Source organism: Protopterus annectens, chromosome 9.part0 (genome assembly GCF_019279795.1).
Source record: "Protopterus annectens isolate FY-2018-M chromosome 9.part0, PAN1.0, whole genome shotgun sequence".
NCBI lineage: Eukaryota > Metazoa > Chordata > Ceratodontiformes > Protopteridae > Protopterus > Protopterus annectens.
Window position 1 is genome coordinate 702,207,568 of NC_056743.1, and position 20,475 is coordinate 702,228,042.

Consider the following 20,475-nt stretch of genomic DNA (forward strand, 5'->3'; position numbering starts at 1 on the left):
GGTAATGACACAGAAGCTGCAGACTTCTTACAGTTTCTTAATGGTAATGACTGACTTCTTGAAATTTACTTCTAATTTTTCATCTTTAGAAATCGACTACCTCGATGTAAAGTTGAGAAAGGAAGGGAACACTTACACATCTTGTGTTTACAGAAAGCCAACCTACTGTAATTCGTTCTTGCACTTCACAAGCCACCATCCCTTCAAACAAAAGAAATCTATTGTGAAGGGTCAAATGGTTAGGGCTGTTAGAATGTGTAGTGATTTTGACACCTTTCAGAACGAATGCACACTTTTGTGTAATATGTTCCTTAATAGGGGTTACCCGAGGAATCTAATTGATGAAATTAGGCTGGAAGTTACAGCTAAAAGGGTAAATGGGGTTTATAAACCTATCTTACAAAGCCATGCACTGCTTGACCTTAGTCCTAATAACACACTACTGTCACCCACTGTGGGTTCCCTCTCTTAATGACACCTCTCTGACCAACCATGTATGCATTTTGCCATTAGCTACGTTCATACATTTAGCCTCAACACTCAGACTACTACTGCATTGATTAAGAAAAACTGGCAATTTATCGTAGGGAGTCCTGGCCTCTCTGAGAAATTAGGCCTCTGTCCTAACTTTGTCTTTAAGAGAAATAATAACCTTAAGGAACTTTTACAGAGGGACCTAACTAAAAAAACCTTCAACAGGCTTATAGGGATGTACCCATGTGGTTTTTGCAATTGGTGTTATAAAATGAGAGCAGGGCAGACCTATACTATAAGGGACAGGAAATTTTTAATCCAAGCTCCACTCAACTGTGAAAGTAGATCAGTTGTATACCTGGCCCTTTGCGATTGCTGTCCCTCATTCTATCTGGGGAAGACTGATCGCAGACTTAGGGACCGTGTCTACGAGCATATGTATGCAATTAAGAAAAATTCTGATGTTAATGCTTTGGCTAAACACATTGCCAGCCATCCTGGGCACTCTTTCTCGCTAATGGCCATAGACCAAGTGACCAATAACATCCGGGGAGGCCCAATAACTTTACTCTTAGAAGTACGTGAACTGGAGTGGCAACTGCGTTTAGACGCATTTTGCTACCCGGGTTTAAATGAAAACTGTAACATCTCAGCAGTACTCAAGTTGAGGAGTTATTTAAGGTAGTACCTTCCTATGTATGTATACCTTAATTACTTTTGCATACATATGATTTTTCCCAGAATACATATAATATATTTTTTTGTTTCTGACTTCATGTGGCGTGGTTTTTGTTTCTGACTTCATGTGGTGTGCCTTTGGTGTAGCACTTCTCATGTTTATTACTGTCTAGATTTTAATTATTACTGTTGTTTATACAATAATATCTTTAAGGCACATAGATGCTCATTATGCTTTATACTTATAATGGATTACCATTACTTTTTTAACAAGATTTAATCCATTACTGCATATTACATTTATTTTTTATGAGTTGCTATTTGAATGACCTTTTATGTTGAATTTTCACTTTAATGTCATGATTTCATTTACATATTTTAAGAATTTTAAATATGTTATTTTAATTTTATGCTTACTTTTCTTGGTAACATTTCACACTTTGAAATGGTTATTACTAACATGAATTAATGTTTGTATATTTTTTGAGGAACAAGTTGTTCTTGTGAAGGTTTATACCTGCTTTCCAATTACTACAATGAGTTTTACCTTGCTATGTTGTCATTTCCTTTTTGCCTTGTATAAAAGGGGCGGCACTTTACCTCATTGTTAATTTGTTTTCTCTGAGGAAGCTGCACCTTAGTGCGTAAAACGTTTGTGATAAATAAAATTCGTTAAGACTACCTACTTGTTGTTGCTGGTACAAGGGCTCCGTGGTACGTTTTTGGATTTCAACTGTTTTTTGTCATTTGCATTTGCCTATTTTTCTACTTTAACAAACTCTCAGTATGGCCTTTTTATAAATTCCTCCAGAGCTTTTTAAAACAGTAACTATAAGCTTTATGTAATATTCTGCATCACCAAAAACATGTATTTTAAGAGACTTTATTGGAGAACAATTTATTTTTTTGTGTGTTTCCACAATGTGCACCACACATACGTTTATCTTTGGCCTGTCTCTGAGGGTAGAATGATAAAGCTGCAACTATGACCCAGCTGGTTCTAGCTTGAGTACCTGCTCAAGTTATTGGAAGAGCCAGGTAAAGGTGGATGGTAAATAAGTGACAATATGGCTCACCTATCCTGGGGGAAAGGGGGTGGGGGGTTCCCAGAGACTATTTGGTTCCATACAAATAGAGAACAACAAGTTCATTACTGAGAGGACATAGTCTTGGTACTTCCAAGCTAATGCTGGTTGCTTTAGGAAATGTTTGTGCGGGAGAATGAATTTATGCAAGCTGCTTGTAGGAGGTCTTCTGTGGTAATACAGGTGTTTATGTCTGCCAACAAGGGTAGAGTTAAAGCCATTAGTGAAATGCCTTTATGGCTGCAGCTCAGCATGATGTGAACAGCTGGCTGTATGTGGAAGGAGGGTAGGAGTACAATGTAATTCCATGGTCAGGGACACTGCCTGGTTTTCATGTGGCTTTGGTCTAGGGATAAATAAGACTTGTACAGTCTTTCCTACAGCAAGAACAGCAGAGGGAGGGAGTACTGGCAGAGGTACAACCCCCCCCTTGTGACTGCCTGGACGATGGCCATCTGGAATTCAGATTCAGAGGGGGAGTCTTGATGGTTTGCAGGCAGGAGGGAAAAACAATCTAGGAAAAAAATAAATAACTCTGTTTCTCATTGCATCTTTCATCTCTTCCCACTGGAAATACTTGACTCCTCTACGTAATGCCACCATGTACTCAAAATGCATTCATGTTTCATTTGATTCTTCTTCTTATGGAACCTAAAATTAGAGGAAAGAAAAAAATACCTGCACACAAAAAACTGTTAAAATCTACTGATAAAAATATAATGTCCTTAATTCAACAGATCAAGAAAAATACTATGTACAGGAAAATATTGAGCCACCTAAAAGAAGCACGAGAGAAAGTGAGAAAAGATAAAGACAAAAAAAAAAACGAGGTTTTTGAAAAGTTTAAAAAAAAAACCTGGACATGAGAAAGAAAATGAGATCTATTATGGTGCGATATTGATTCAAAGAAAGGCCAAACTAGTTTATGCAAAAAGAACAGCTCCAAAGATACTTCAAAAGAAATACAGGCAAATATACCCGAAGATGACAAATTTCACAATACAAAAATATAGATCACAAAGAGGAATGTTAAAAAGAAAAAAATTAATGAGGTTGAAATTAAACAAATAGAAAATGAAGTAACAGACTACATGTGAAGTGAAGGGTTTAGTGTGGAAACTCTTAACGCAGGCAGTGTTGCAACAAGATGGACCATTTTGTCCCCAGACAGAGGAGCAGTGGGTGTAATGGGATATTCTGAACAGGATATGCCACAGAGCAATTTTATTGAGGCTACTGTAGGAGACTCACATGAAATTCTAGTTGAAGTTGCACAGCAAGGGTAGGAGCAAGAAACAGTGTCAACTCTGACAATGGTAATATGGCAGCATAATGGGCCAATGGCTTCTCTGTATGGATCATTGCAGATAAGCACTCCATTCACTGTGATATGGAAGAGTAACCGATGAAGCAGAATGCATATGGAGAGGATATGTCACAGGATGATTTTCTGGAATCTTCTGTAGACAAATTGCAGGAAGCAGAGATCAAAGAAGATGCTTTCATTCCAGAAGAAAATGGTCGAAAGGAAAACCTTTTCAATTTAATAGAGATGAATAGATTATATTATGACTGATGAAATAAATATTTTACAGAAAGTAAATAAGACCCAAATAGTTAGAAGACTGTTAAAACAAATGAGCACAGTCATCAGGACTATTAAGAAACATTTGTGCACTACAACAGAAATAAATAGGGTTTATTAATGTGTAGATAAACTAATAATATATTAAGTGTTAACATAAACGTATACAGTAGCAAGGAAAGGAGAGGGGTGTAAAATGTCACCATAGTAATACTGAATAGGGAAAACTATAAAACAACTAAGACGATGTTCCACTTTTAGATTACTGTAGAATATAGGATATAGAAAAGGGAACAGATTATCAAAAATCCTTAGAAAGATAGATGCAGTAAAAGCAGCACACAGTATGAAAACAGACCATGATTTATCATACACTGTTTCAAATAATAAACTACAAATGTCATCATAAGCAGAAAAAAAACTTAGACGGTATGCAGATAAATATAAAGTATAAAATAAATGGAAAGCAAAGCCAAAGGAATAGAAATACCATCAATGAATAAAGGAAATAGGTACATTTTGGAGATGTATTTATGAAGACATGTTGAGCACAACAAAGATGCCAAATGGATAGAAGAATTAAAATAAATAGTAATGAGCTCTAATGTAGAAGATATAAAATGCAGTTGATGCAGGCAGAGTTTTTAGCCATCTAGAAAATAAATAATCACAGTAACAGAACAAAAAGATAATAAAAGACAGTCATACAGAACAATCACTTGTTTTTAAATAAAGACATAATGCAGACTCTAAGTATGGCATGGATATAATGCAAAAAAAAATGTACTCAACAGAATCCCACATACAAGGATAATGGAATGCTTATAGATATATAATGTACACCCTACACTGATCAATTGCATTTCAGTAACTATAAGACAGTGGCAAACCACTTTGCAGCTGAGCCATAACAGAGGGCAAATTATTATCCCAGGAATAAAAATTCAAAAGGAGATATTCCAGGGTGATCCTTTGTCACTGCTGCTGTTTTGTCCTGCCCTTAACTCATTAAGCTGTTTACTTAACCGATTAAGCTACGGTCACAGTTTTACTCCCAGAAACCAACCTGTTATCTACGTTTTTATGGATGATTTAAAATTATATAGCTCATCAGTTGAGGATCTGAAAGCACAATTACAAATGGTTGAAACCTTCCCAGATGATATACGAATGACATTTGGTCTTGATATATATATATATATATATATATATATATACAAAAGCAAGATTTTTTGCAGAAAAGCTGCATCACCAAGAACATTTTAACCTGAAAGAGGAATGAGATATGAAGGAACTTGAGCAGGAAGGACTGTATAAATATCTGGGAATAAATGAAGGGTCAACAATAAAATATGAACAAATGTGAATAAAGTTTAGTAAAAAATACTTCAGAAGACTAAGCTAATACTTAAAACAGCCTTGACATTTAGGAATAAAGTCCAAGCAATATCAATTTGCTCTTCCTAGTTTAACTTACAACTTTGGAATGATTGACCACCCCCAAAAAGCAGTGGATCAGTTGGACAAGAAAACAAAAAATGTTTTATATTTATAAAATATAAATCAAAACAGTGTATACTATAATTATATTTTGCTAGTTCTGTAGTAGAAATAGGCCTATATATTTGCCAATCTCATCAGATCCAAACATAGTGAAAGTTCTAAAGCATGAAGAGAAAAAATATGAAATTATATCTTTGCCTAGTTTAGTAAAAGCATTTTTGAACAAAGTAGGCATGAAAATCAAACCAGAAAAAGACAAAAATCAGACAGCAACTGAAAGTGCCAAAAAAAGAAAAAAACAAACAAAAGAAACAGTTTCAAGAAAAGAACCAGAAAAGAAGGAAAAGAAATTGAAAGAGGTGAATTAACACCAAAAGATGAAAGACTAATAATGACAACCCAAGATAGTGGGTTACGTATGTATTGGTTTACAAAATCCATTGAAAAAGTGAGATTATACAATGACCCCCCATTAATATTACAAAACGTGCACACTGATTGGCCAGCCCTACCAGCATGCCCGTTGTAAATCCCACAATATACCAACAGAAAAAGGTCCAGTAGCCCAGACTTTTTTCGGTTGGTAAAAAGTGCCCCAAAATCTTTTTTTTAACAATTAAAAAAAAAAGAGAAAAAGGAGCAACAGAGACTTTCTTTTCTCCATTGCTTCCATTTCAAAGCATTGATGTACTGGGTATGCGTGGGAATGCAAGTCCCATACGCATACGCAGTACATCAGAATGACGAAGCGGTATGCCACAAGCAGCAGAACAGTAATCTGCCATTATACAAAAACATTATTTCAGAAAATTAAGTATTTTTTTTCTTAAATAATGTCATTGTATAATAGCAATAACCGACTCCATTGTTGTGGTATATTGAAGATTTACCCACGGTTGCCTTTGTTTAATGACTCAGGCTTCGCCCTTGTAATTAAACTACACCAACTGTGGGTAAATCTTCAATATACCACACCATGTCATCGGTTAATGCTTAAATAAAAGATAAATGCAGGTACTGTAAAACAGAACTGGAAGCAGTTACACATCTCACTGTTGGGCGTGATACGCTTACGGCTGAGGATCTGTATACAAAATGGCACAATAATATAACAAGACAGTTGCACTGGGGATTATGCAAACACTAAATACTGAAGTAGCTAAGAAGCATTGAAAACAAGAATTGTAAAGCATTATTGATAATGATGACATTCATATCACTTGTGATAACCCATTATGAACAGTGGAGAAAATAGATGCAAGTAAACCAGATATAGGAGTCAAAGAAAAAAGCATAATTGATCATTAAAATGGCTACACACAGCGATTATAGTGTCTTAAACACTTAGAGACCCAAAGTCTTACAATAGGGTCTATATTATATGTTCAAAGTCTGAAAACTTCGAATCTCATATGGTTGACTCCATATGATCAAAGTTTTCAAACTTTGAACATAAAATGTAAAAAAAAAAATTAATAAATAAATAAACTACCTGCACACTCTATGAAGGGGGGCAAGCCCCCCTGCACCCCCCACTACTTAAATATACCAACTCCGAGATCACACTACATTGAAGTGAAGGGAAATATTCCCTATGGCGATCTCCGTTGAAACATTCAAAGTTTGAAAACTTCTATCATATGATGTTGATCATATGAGATTCGAAGTTTTCAAACTTCAAACTTATGATATAGACCCTTAAAATACCAGGATTTGCAAGCAGAAACAACAGCAACGTGAAACAGAGATACCCAGATAGTCCCAATAGCAGTAGGAACAGCATGATTAATAAAAGAGAATTTAGTCATACTTAAATGTGCTGCAAATACTTATAACTCCCTAGAAACTGCAGAAAGAAGCAATTCTGGGCACACTAAGCATGCTGAGAAGGGTACCCATAGCTAACAACAAAGACTGACAATACTGAATTCATGAATGCTAATCATACCCTGACTTAGGAATGGGGTCCATTCCAGTCAAAGTATTAAAAAAACTAAAGATTTGGAGAAATTAAACTAAGAGGAGGCTAAAGTGTTTCTACAGTTATCAAAGGTTCAAAATTCAAATGTTTCTGTGAAGACTTCACAATCTGAATGGTATATCAGATTGTTTCACTGGTGCTAACAATCTTATCATCAGTCTGTACTTGATGCCATTCCTTAGATTTAGAAACAGTGAGACCCCTTGTAAGTTGGAATAACAGAGGTTATGTAATGCAGTTCAGTTCTCAATATGAGCTGCCTAATCCTTCATAGTAACAGCAAAAGCATTAAAATGTTAACTTGCTTAGCAATATTAAAAGTGAATCCACATTATACCATAAGCAGTTTCTTTTACTGCTGATAACACCTGCACAAAGAAAGAAGGAATAATGTTATTTATTATTGTTTTTAGGAAAAAATATGCATTTGGTGTCAAATTCAACAATAGTTTGGCCTACATAATGTTTTAAAACTAGAATATGAAGGGAAAGAGGGGAACTGTGTGATTAATGTGGTATTAGTTAACTGTTAAATAATATAACCTCAACACTGGTAGCCTTATTTTGGAAGCAAGGGGAAATACAAAAATGTCATAGGCTTGGCCTGCCAAGAGTACAAGGTTTTAAATGAAGGGCGACAGAAGGTGGTACATAAGAAAAGAGAAATGTGTTGAATGAAGATTTTTATGATGTGACTTTGCAATGGATATGTCGATTGCTAAAGTATCCTACTAAATCTAGGAGGTTTAGGATCACTGCATGGGTCTGAATCATGCAAAACGTATTGTAATGTACTGCCATTATTGATGAGAGGACAAAGCTGAGTTGATTTTTTTCCCAAGTATATGTAGCTGTGATCGCAAGACAGGCAAGATCAAGAACTCTAAAATAATGTCCAATGAAGGTAACTTGTTTCCTGCCTCCAGTACTACAGGCTGCACCCCACACCCCTTGTTAAATTATTCAATAAACCCTGAAGTCATGCCACAGTTAATAAAAATAAATATTTAGGTTTTAACAAACACTGTGCTTAACACATATTCTTCAAATGTAAATGACTATGGCTTATTCTTGACACATTTATGACACACTACTTAACAGCTTCATTAAAATGTTACAAGAGCCACATCTGCCTTGTGTTATGCTGGGCGAACAGCCATGGTTTAGCACACAGTTATTCACAATCAGCCACAAATCCCTTTCTACCACTTACGCTGAAAGTCCACCTCAGTAATCCTGAAATATCTAAGACAGAAGATTTATGTTATAGGACTGTTTGTAGGGCTACTCATTTAGACTTACTTGAAAATCCTGACCTCCAGAATATTAGTCCAGCAAAACAAGACAGCACACCTATGACAAAAATGACTGTGGCGATGATACTATAGTACCTGCTGAAGATGTCCATTCCAGGGTCTGTCATGGGAAAAAGGCAAAAGACAAAATACATATCAATAACATCACTATTTCATGTGGAGCATGCATGACAGTCTGGCAGAATATGAATGAAAGGAAATCAGGATGAAGACACATGGAGAAAGAAAAAAAACATCAATAAAAAGGAAACAGACTGAAAGCAATGAGGTGAAAACAGTTGTATGGACAAACTGATGCACATATCTTAGCAGAAAATGTATTGCTAACTGTGCTAATAGTTCAAATAGTAATGCCAACAGTTTTCTGAATTTAAGCAGTAGCTTTACACACCTCCATGATCACCACTACTATGACCTACCTTTTGGCATGAGATTCTGTTTATATGGGTCAAGTCACATTACAGAATCTAGAAGAAACAACAACAAGCTTACTGTTATAGTATCACATTTGAACACAAAACGTGGGATCTGTGTAACAGTTTCTGTAAACAAATCACAGTTAATACCTCCATTCACTTGAATGTAGGATGTAAACACAGAAAGCAGTGGATGAAAATAGAGAAAGACCTTTCTGTTTCATGGTGCTAACAAGCCTTCAAGCTGCCTTCCTTAGATCCATACACTTATGAAAATTGTTACAAGGCTAAATTACCCCTTAGATCTTTGAATTGCTCTGCTGTGTTCATCAGTGTAAATGGCATTTGTATGGCAGTGATATTACATCAGGATGACACAGTAGTGTAATGAGTTGCACTGTCACATCACAACAAGAAATTTTCCAGTTTGGCTGTCAGCTGGGATGCCTCCTGTGTGGAGTCTGCATGCCTTCCCTGTGTTTTTGTGTTTTTTTTTCCAGGTACACTAGTCCCCCTCCACGCATTCCAAAGACATGCAGTAGGTAGACAGGTAACTTCTAATTTGTATGTAGATGTGTGTGCATGCATGTGCCACATTCTCCTCTTGCCTAGTAAACACCATGGATGGTGATGGCTGTTTACGGTGTCCCTATCAGAGTCATCTGTGACTCATAACCATAGACTAATGGAGTATTACATCACCAGATGATGAAAAAGCTCATTTTAGTAAAGTTAAGGGGAATGCAAATTTTCTTTATTCATTTCCTTTTGTAAAAGAAATGCAGAGCAAGCAGTTATAAAAGGGGGTGTAATTACATCAAAAGAAAACCAACTATAAACCCTGCCTTCCCTTAAATGTCATCTCTTTATACTGATAGTCTGTTTAAAGGATGCACTGGAATTATGTTTAATGAATTAAAAATGGATCCATCTAAATAGTGAAGGAGTTAATCTCCTCTAATTCAGATTCAGATATGCTTGTAACCAAAATGAGATGACAAGTATTTTACAAAAGTAATGTTTCCCACAGTTTATTTTTCAAAGTCATTTGGATTTTAATAACATGATGGGAAAGGACTCCAGCCTTAAGTCAGGGTGTAAATAAAGTTCATGAAACTGGTATTGCTTCAGTCTTTGACATTAACCAAAAGTGCTCTTCACAGCACCTGCAATGTGCCTAGAACTAACTCCTTCTGCAGTTTATACGGAGTGTCATGTATTAGTAGTATATCTAAGCATGACTGCAGATTAATTTATTAGACCGCATTGCGTCTGCTACTGTTGCAACTCTCAGGGTATCTTTCTTCCACATTGCTCTCATTTCTGTCTGCAAATCCTAATATTTTATGACTTTGTGTTTCTGTATACATAACACACTCTAATCACTAGGTGTAGCAATTTCAATGATCAATGCTACTTTATCTTCTTTTCATGGACTACTATATGTGGTTTCTTGCATCTGTTTTTGAACTGTTGGTAATGAATGATCCCATGTAATGTACACTTCATCATTCTCTATAACGCTTTGTGGTTCATGTTTCCAGTGCTTCTCAGCTACTTTTACTTTGTAGTGTTTGCATAATCCCCAGTGCAACAGTCTTGCAATCTTATTGTGCCTATCAGTGTACAAGTCCTTTGCCTTGAGTATATTACACCCAGCAACAAGATGTACAACTATTTCCAATTCTTTTTTTATAGAACCTGCATTTGTCTGTTTCTCCCACATGTTCAATGGACTTTTTAAACCAGTATTTATGTAGTCCACTATCCTGGGCTGCTGTTCATATTTTGCTTTCAGCTCATCTCTTCTTAGCAATTCCTACATCAAATCCTGATCAACAAGAGGTTGTACCAAGAGACCTCTGTACTTGTCACACTATTTATACATTTTCCACATTTCTTTCCTTCTCATCTGATCCTTCTCCTTGTATTCTTTCTTTTGTATTTTGGCACATTCAGTTGTTCTCCGATTTTTGTTGACTTCTGGTTTGGTTTCCATTACCACTTGACATCAGAATGCTTCTGCGAAAATTAACAGAAAAGTCATCCTAGATTTCCTTTCCTCATATTTTAAAACTTTCACTATGTTTGGATCTGATGAGGTCAGTAGATATGTATGCAGTCCCACGACTGCTGATCTATACATGTAATCAATTTTGAGAGGGCCCATACCTACTTCAGAGTGATGAATATATAATATTGGTATATACTGCCTTTTATACATCATTTGATAAGCATTTTTCTTGCTATCCTATCCAACTGGTCCAATACCTTTTGGAGACAGTCAGTCACCCCAAAACTGTAAGTTAGAACAGGAAGAGCAAATTGGTTTATAGCTTGGACTTTATTAGTAAATGTCAAGACGGTTTTCAATATTAGTTTTAATCTTCTGATGTATTCCTTACTAAGTTTTATTCACATTTGTTCAAGTTTTATTGTCAATCTTTCATAATTTCCCAAATATTAATACTTTCCCTCCTGCTCAAGTTCCTTTCTATCACATTCCTGTCCTACGTTAATATTTTCTTGGTACTGCAACTTTTCTGGTTAAAACATTGCTTTTGCACATTTATCAAGACTGACTGTCATTATTATATAATCTAAGAACATTTTAACCACTTGCAATTGTGCTTTAAACTCCTCAGTGTCTATATTACATTGTCGAACATTTACATGTTCCAGCGTCATATGGTCGACACCATATGATCGAACATGTAAATGTTCAAATGTTTCTATGGAGATCTTCATATAGTGCGGAAATGGAAGTTTTCCATTATCTGCACTGTAGTGCGATCTCGGAGTTGGTATATTTAAAGAGCGGGGGGGTGCAGGGGGGCTTGTCCCACCTGCTTAACCTTTCAGGTAGTTTTTTTTTCTAGGTTTTTCTTTGTTTTGTTTTTGATTTTCGAACTTTTAAGAGTTCAAGCATATGGTGTTGACCATATGGTATTCGAACTTTTAAAAGTTCAAAAATATAATACAGATCCAACTCCTCATCTGATGAACTATGCAGTTTTAAGTCATCCACAGAAAATAGATGAGAAGTCTTTAAGCAAGGTTGTTTTCTGGGAGCTAAACTGTAACCATGCTCTGATCTGTTAAGTAAATAGCTTAATAGGTTAAGGGCAAAACAAAACAGCAGCTGTGGCAAAGACTCATACTAGAATATTCCCCTTGGAATGTTTATCCCTGGGATAATAATTTGCCCCTTGTCATGGCTTAACTGCCAAGTGGTTTGCCACAGCTTCATGGTCACTGTAATGTAATTGATCAATGTGCAATGCATCTCATACATCTATAAGCACTCCCTTAGGTTCATAGGTTCATAGGAGGTTACTAGGCTACTGGCCCTAGAGCCTTTATAAACCTAGCTGTGTCATACCCTTGTTCCCTTATTGACCAAGTTGTATGGTCTAGATTTACAGAGTGAGCCTATGATCAGCACCGACTGCTCTTATCCAAGAGAGACATAGGTGACATCATCAGGGTAAATTTATGGTCTCCCATCCAGTTGTCTAAGTTACACTTAAATATGGTTATTGAGGAGCTCCGTTTTACATGACTTGTGAGCTTGTTCCAGAGGACTGACAATCTCTGGGAGACATATCTGTATCTCTCCAGCATATCCTCTTAAAATTGCAGGCTAGGTTAAGATCCCTAGAGCAAGTGAATCTTGTCCCATTTGACTTGTGGATGTGCAGTATTTCTATTAGGGCAGGTCTGAGACTGCTCTGTAGGCCAGGCACAAGTTGCCTCTCAGCAGCCTATAAGATACACAGTACAGTGAAAAGGCCTTCAGTCTGTCCGTCTAGGTCATGTGTTGAAGGCCCTGAATTTTCTTGATGAGAAACCTCTGAGGTCTCTCCAGCTGCTACAGGTGTCTGGTGAGGTACATAGAGAAGGAAGCACTGTACTCTATTAATGGTCTATTGAGGGATCACTACAGGGGATTTAAAACATCCTTAGCTCTGGATGCAATTCCCTCACTTATGACATGTGCAACACAGAAGGCCTTCCTTACTACTGTGGGCACATGGTGACCGAAGTTAAGGTTGCTGTCAATCTGTGTTCCCAAATCTCTCACCACAGGATTTGAGCTAAGGGAGGTACTGTTAACATTGTAATTTGCAGGGACTTCCCCTTTGCCAAAAGGGATGATAATGCTTTTTTTTTTTTTGCAGTTAGTTTAAATCCGTGCTTTGGCACCAATCATTTGTCTGTGTAATCCCTTTTTGTAGTATGTCAACATTGTTGGGGGACTCAGTGATTCCACCCAGTTTTCAGTGGGATGCATCAAATTATTTTTTGTAATCTAGTTATGCCATACCTTGATTTTTTTCCTATGTGATTATAAACACTAGGTAAAATATCCAAGAGCTAACCACCATGGACAAACTAAAAACAATAAAAAGCTTTATTTAATGCATAAAATGAAGGAACTTTATCCATGACAAGCACATTTGGCTATTCAGCCTTCTTCAGATCAGATAAAGAATAGCTCCAGTCTCAAAAGAATATAAAAACCTGGTTATCCAATCAAAAGTGGGGATTCGGGACACTCCCTTAGTTGTAGCCAATCCATTGAAACAGGAAGTGTGTCTTGATCATTCCAAAGACAAGCCATCTTTAAAATTAACGTCCTTTCTAAACATATAATAATATTTCTTAATTACGTGGCATGAATAGAAGCAATTACCGAGCATTTAATCTCCTATTTTTGAGCAGTGGTTTAAGCGGAACAATGTTGTAAATGCCTGGAAACCTGTCCGCTCTCAAGTTAATAATCCATTCTATTTCCAGTCTTTCCATCACATTGTAAATATCACCTCCACGATGTCCAATTCCTACAAGGTCAATGACCATAAATTTGAAGGAACGTGTGCAGTTCAATAAAATATGATTTGCTAAAGCATTCTTTTTATCTCCATTCTGTATAGCATGTAGATGCTGCATGATCCTGTTCTTAAATAGTTGATTGGTCTTGCCTATATAAAAAACAGAACAGTTTTTGCAATGGGCAAGATATATCAAATTTCGAGTATTACAGTTAGCATAACCATTTAGTCGATACATCTTATTTGATGTAGGATGAAGGAAGGTATTAGAAGAATCTATAAAAGGGCAAGCCTTACATCTCCCACACATAAAGGTGCCTCTTTTATTCATTAGAATGTTGTTTTCTTTATAGAATCCATCTTTGCAACACAATATCCTTTTTAAATTTTTCTTATTTTTGAAAGAAAACCGTGGCAAATCACCTACTATTTCTCTTATTTTATCATTCTCGGTCAGGATGGGCCAATATTTTTTAATGATATCACATACTTGCTTAGAATCAGTGCTGTATGTTAGTAAACATCTCAAAACACCCTGGGGATCATTTTTTTTTATCCCTGGTGTAAAGTTCTTTAGAAGTGGTCCTTTGCTTGTGATAATATGGAAGACCTTTGGTTTTCCTAATATCTTTACTTCTGCTTGGGGTAATGCTGGTCTTCTTCACATGGTATCCTCTTCTCAGCAAATATTGCTGTATCTTGCTTTTTTCTTTCTCAAAGTCCCTGTTGCTAGTACACAATCTTGACGTTCGGATGACCTGGTTCTCCATGATGTTTTTAAAGACATGATTGGGATGCATACTGCTCCTATGAAGATCACGATTTCTCCAAGTCTCTTTCCTGAATACGGAGGTGGTAATACAGTTTCTTGGCTATACATAATTCTGACATCCAGAAAATCTATCTGTTCTTTCAAAGAAGTCAAAGTAAAACTAAGAAATTCAGTAGTTTCATTTAATTAGCCATGAAAGATAGACAAATCTTGTTCATTCCCATCCCATAAAATAAAAATGTCAAGTACTAGATTAGAATAATGATTAGAAAAACTATTTGCACATGGGGTGCCCATGGCCACATCATTGCAAATGTTAGGGAGTGGCCATGGGCACCCCATGTGCAAATATTTATTCTAATCTAGTAATTGCCCAATGGGAATTGACAAATGTCTTGAATGAACGAAATCCCTGGTACCAAAATTTGAGGTACTATGGACGTTTTGTGGATGACATTTTTATTTTATGGGATGGAAATTAACAAGATTTGTCTCTCTTTCATGGCTACAACTAAGGGAGTGTCCCGAATCCCCACTTTTGATTGGATAACCAGGTTTTTATATTCTTTTGAGAATGGAGCTATTCTTTATCGGATCTGAAGAAGGCTGAATAGCCAAAAGCGCTTGTCACGGATAAAGCTCCTTTATTTTATGTGTTAAATAAAGCTTGGATTCTTTACCTCTTGCTTGTCCGTTTGCCATAGAGCTACCTTCAGCAGTTCGAAGGGCATTTTCATATGCTTTTTCCTGATTATAAACACTGTCTGCATCATTTCCAGTTGTAGATTGTATATCGTTAGAAGGCAAGTTATTGATCTATAGTTTTTAGGATGGCTTACAGGTTCACTCTTAAAGAGGACTATCATTTTTACTGTTGTTAATCAGGCTGATGTCTGTTTAGAATGTGCATATAAGAAATTCTTGTTCAGGGCTAAATTTTTGTTTAAAGATGTTAATATTTTCAGCCAGGGGTAAAATACTGCATCTGGGCCTGGGTGTTCCAGTTAGGAGCTTTTCTTAATTTGTTTCAGTTTTTCTGGCTGTTACTTCATTCCATTTCATATCATCTACATTTGAATTCCTTATTGTTTCTTATACATTTTCTATTCATTCAGCATATTTGTTATATTCCACAGGGTCTTAATAAATACTTCTCCAAAATGTGTATATTTCTCTTTTTTTAGTGATGCTTCTATTTCTTTTGCTTTGTTTCCAGTTCTCTATAAAACTTTTTTGGGTCATCAATGGATTGCTTATTATGTACTTTTCCTTATATTTAACTGTATATTTTTTTGTGAGCCGCAGTGGTACAGCAGAAGTGTTGTTGCCTCACAGGAAGAGATTCTCCTGTTCGATTCTCATCTGGAGTGCCTTCTGTGTGGAGTCTGCATGTCCTCCCCATGGTCGAGTGGCCTCTGAAAGACATGCATGAATGGACGTGCCTTCGCTGAAGGTTGGACATCGGGGTGACAACTCAGCACCATAAAAATCTACTGCCAGTCATTAGCAGACTGGAGTTCCACTGTGGCGACCCCTAACTGGGAAAAGCCGAAAAGACAAAACAAATCTTTCAGGTTTTTCTGCCTGTGCCGACATCTTTAGTTTACATCTAAACTCTTTACTGTTTCTTTTAAAATTTCTATCCATTCATCATCTTTGTTATATTCCACAGGGTGTTAATAAATATTTCTCCAAATGTATCTATTTCTTGCCTTAACTGCTTTATAGTTTTCTCTATTCAGTGCTTCCATGGTGGCATTTTATTTCTTCCCTTTCTTCCCATTATTGTTCTACATTTTTCTGGTAAGACTTTATCTGTTATTAATCTAGCTGTACAGTAATATATCCTGTTTACTTCTCTTATGCATGAATTTCTTTTAATAGTCTTGATTAATGTGTTCATCTGTTTTATCAGATTTCAAACATTTTGGGTCTTGTTTACTTTCTGTAATCTATTTCTTTCCTCAAACTTAATACGTCTATTCATCTCCATTAAGTCAAGCAGCGCCTCCCTTAGATCATTTTCTTCCAAACTGAGAGCACATTCTTTACGCTCTGTTTCCCACAAGCATTCTACACAAAGATCCAGAACATATTGCTGTGATATATTCTCTTCAAATGCAACCTGCTTCATCTGCTGCTTCTGGATATGGGAACTCATTGGCCCATCCGCCTACAACATTGCCTGCATTAGACTTGCCACTGTTCCTTGCTTCTTCCCTTGAATACAAGTTCAACTGAACTTTTGTATCAGAAGGCTCCAGAGCAACATTATATGTCAAGTCTTCAGATGCCTCCCATTCCACTTGTTTGTCCTTAGGTTGGGGATTTGGGGGACTCATTGTTACACTGTGCTGTGACATAACCTGTAATGAATATTTTACACTAAATCCTTCACTTTGCATGCAATGCATAACTTTTTTTTTGCTTCTTTAACTTCTGTATTACTAATCTACTTTTCTAATTTCCCCTTTTGTTTTCTTTTTTTGTGAAATTTTCCATATCTGAGTACATTTGTCTGTGTTTCTCTTCAAATATCTTTTGTACAGCTTTTTTGTATTGATTAGTTTTCTCCTTTGCATAAATATTGCACCAGATCAAATCTTTTTTCTTTCCCATGTCCATGTTTATTCTTCAGATACCTCCATCTTCACCTGTTTCATCTTAATTTGGAGAATCATTGTTCCATCATACTGTGACATTACCTGAGTTGCATTTTCTGTACTAAATTCTTTACTTTGAAGTTAATCCATAACTTCAGTTACTGTTTGTTTAATTTGTACTTTACTAATCTTCTGTTCTACAATCCCCCTTTGTTTTCTTATTTTTGTATTGTGAAATTTTACATATCTGGGTGCCATTGCCTATATTTATCTTCAAATATTTTTGGAGCTGCTTTTTTGTATTGATCAGTTTTGCTTTCTCCTTTGCATAAATATTGTACCACATCAGATCTCTTTTTCTTTCCCATGTCCACGTTTCTTTTTTCTACCCTTCAAAAATCTCTGGGTTTTGTTCTCTCTATTTTCACATTTCCTCTTTTACTTCTTTTTCCAAATGGCTCACTACTTATCTCTTGGTCCTTCCACATGACACAGTACTATTCTTATTCTATATTCAGCTCACTGAGGTATCTGAAAATAAAGAGAAACCACTGAATTCACTCAAAATTATGATTCATATCCCTTCTGTACATACAGTTTAAGAGACAGAGAGTTTGCATTATTTTTCAACTGAGGGTTCAGCACTAGCCTGGAAGACAGCAGACTGGGAGCTCATACAAAGACTCCATAAAATGACTGATATATAGCTTCTTGGTTCTACCAAAGTGTCAAACATAATTCTCAACCTGTTCCCACAATAAGTCTGGACAAAGAATAAAATGGTGGGATAAAGGCAAAAAACAGGGAGAGATTTTAAATGTTGCTCTTATAAACTTAGAAAGTTGTTAGAATGACAGGATTTGTGTTGACATGCATTTTCCTGAAGGATATGAAATCATCTGAAATTCAAATGTTTGCCATTATTTAGTGGCTTCAGTCCTCATTGATTTGTCAAAAAAAACACACACACACAAATTTTATGAGGACCAGACTAAAAAATATGAGGCAAAAATATGGATAGTTGAGAGGTAAGGTGTCAAAACCAAAAGAACTAGAAGTCGATTGAGACAAAGATATTATATTACCATTATGCTGTTATGGGTAATTCAACTGTAAAAGTAAAGCAAATCCACTCACATGATTTTCTGCATTTTTCAACAAATCTCACTTACCCCATTTCACAATCAGGGAACCATCTAAGCTATTATGTTTGACTACACACATGTACTCATCCCTCATGTGTGGTGTGAACTCCATATAGCTTTTCACCTGGTAAGTCCAATCACCATTCGGCCATACAGCAGTGGTGGTGGATTGTGGGTACTCTTCACCATTTTTGTACCACTTAACAATGATTTGTTCTGGGTAGAAGCCATGTACGTGACAGACAAGCCTTGTGGAGTAGGTGGAAACTTGTGGCACAAGAGACTCTATTGTGACAGATGGCTTTGCTGTAAACAAGTCAAATACATAAAGACAAACAATGGGTTATATAAGATTCTGTATTTCTATCATAAAAGTTTAAACAGGTATATCAAAATATAATTTCTATTTTTTTCTAAATAACAGTATGCTTTTGTGTGTGTGTGTGTGTGTGTGTGTGTGTGTGTGTGTGTGTGTGTGTGTGTGTGTGTGTGTGTGTGTGTGTGTGCGTGTGTGTGCATGTGTGCGTGTGTGCGTGTGTGTGTGTGTTTGTGTGTGTGTGTGTGTGTGTGTGTGTGTGTGTGTGTGTGTGTGTGTGTGTGTGTGTGTGTGTGTGTGTGTGTGTGTGTGTTAATATGTATAAAGCATATCCTCTCTGAAAGCAATAACAAGTTCTTTTCACTAGCCTTTGGCTAATACAAAAAGTGGTAAAATGGAACAACAGTGAAAAGTATAAAGGCTGTACTCAGACAGAGAGAAGAGCACGCCTAAAGGAACATTACAAGCTTTTTCGCAACATGATTTTATAAAATAAATAAAGGTAGAAAATGGTAGGTCAAAGTGCAAAACATAATTTCTCCTAGCTCATCTTTAGGAGGTAATAGTGAAAGGAACCTACTCAGGATAACGAAATCAAGAAATATCAAGTACATGTAACTGCTTAATGTTTGCATTCCCTGTTGTCTTGCAAATGCAGTAATGAAGTATGTGACAGAAATGTGAAAATGAAGACATTAGCATATGACTACATTCTGAATGTTTTACTATCCAGCATCTAAATGCAGAAGAAGGCAATCAAGGGTCAAGAAGTAAAAATAATGAAAACGAAATTCACCACCATTTTTAGCAGCTGCAAATCAGTTCTTCTCCTTAAATATTCTGACTATGGAGTCACAAAAACTTACTATAAAAAAAAAAAAAAACGTTTTTTTCAGCAAAGCAAAGCCCTGGGATTAACTAACACCTACACTAAGTGCACACTGTTATGACTGAATAAACAACACAAGAATAATTTACACCTTTTTCCTCATAGTTTTTCTTTTCCAATTGATTTTCTTGCAGCCTTAAGTATCGAAAGGTATTCATACTCCACCCTCGCAAGACCACTGCTCTCTCTCCAAAAACAGAAAATGCAACAGACTGTAAACCCTACATAGTTTAATTCCTGCTTTATACAATCAATATTATATCTCTTAGACAATAATACATCTTCCCCCTCTCTGTGCCCCCGTTCAGGCAAAATCACCCTCAGCTCTTCTATTTTAGACCAGGACCCAACTTACTCATAATGAAGTTGCTCCTTAAACTAAAATACTTCTGTAGCTGTAATCCAAATACCATCAAACTACCTGAAAATGGCCAAAGCTATAGCCTTCCTAGTGTCCATACTAATTAATGGGTCTATATTAGCAAATCGAAAAACCATTTATGCGAATACCTAAACGTCGACACCTATAACGTGAACCAAGAAAATCCTGAACGCACTAAACAGCGAAAAATAAAATATCGCACTGTCATAGTTGGCCAACCCCACCACCCGCTACATACTACCTACCCAAACAAAATAAATAAACCACATACATACCCTAACCAAACTTTACTTCTAACCTAAAGTAAAGCACCAAAACCCTACTTCTAACCCTACACTAAACCACACATGCACAACTAACTATGCACTATCCTTAACCCCTCCCTAACCCTAAGGTCTGTAACTACTGCACACTTCCCCTACAGACATACACCCAAAAGAAATAAATAATACACATACAAACAGTTAAACAAACCCCTACTTCTAACACTACACT

The 20,475-nt window shown here is 36.3% G+C and overlaps 1 protein-coding gene across 1 annotated transcript in view; it reads right to left on the reverse strand.

Annotated features, from left to right (window-relative positions):
- The window catches only part of LOC122811469 (class II histocompatibility antigen, M beta 1 chain-like), a 164,575-nt gene that overhangs the window by 31,644 nt on the left and 112,456 nt on the right, over positions 1–20,475 (reverse strand). Inside the window, exons 3-4 of the mRNA XM_044083323.1 lie at positions 18,421–18,699; positions 8,609–8,722 (exon numbers count right to left, since the gene is read on the reverse strand). Of these exons, the coding sequence (XP_043939258.1) occupies positions 8,609–8,722; positions 18,421–18,699 (393 nt within the window). The remainder of the gene's footprint in view (positions 1–8,608; positions 8,723–18,420; positions 18,700–20,475) is intronic.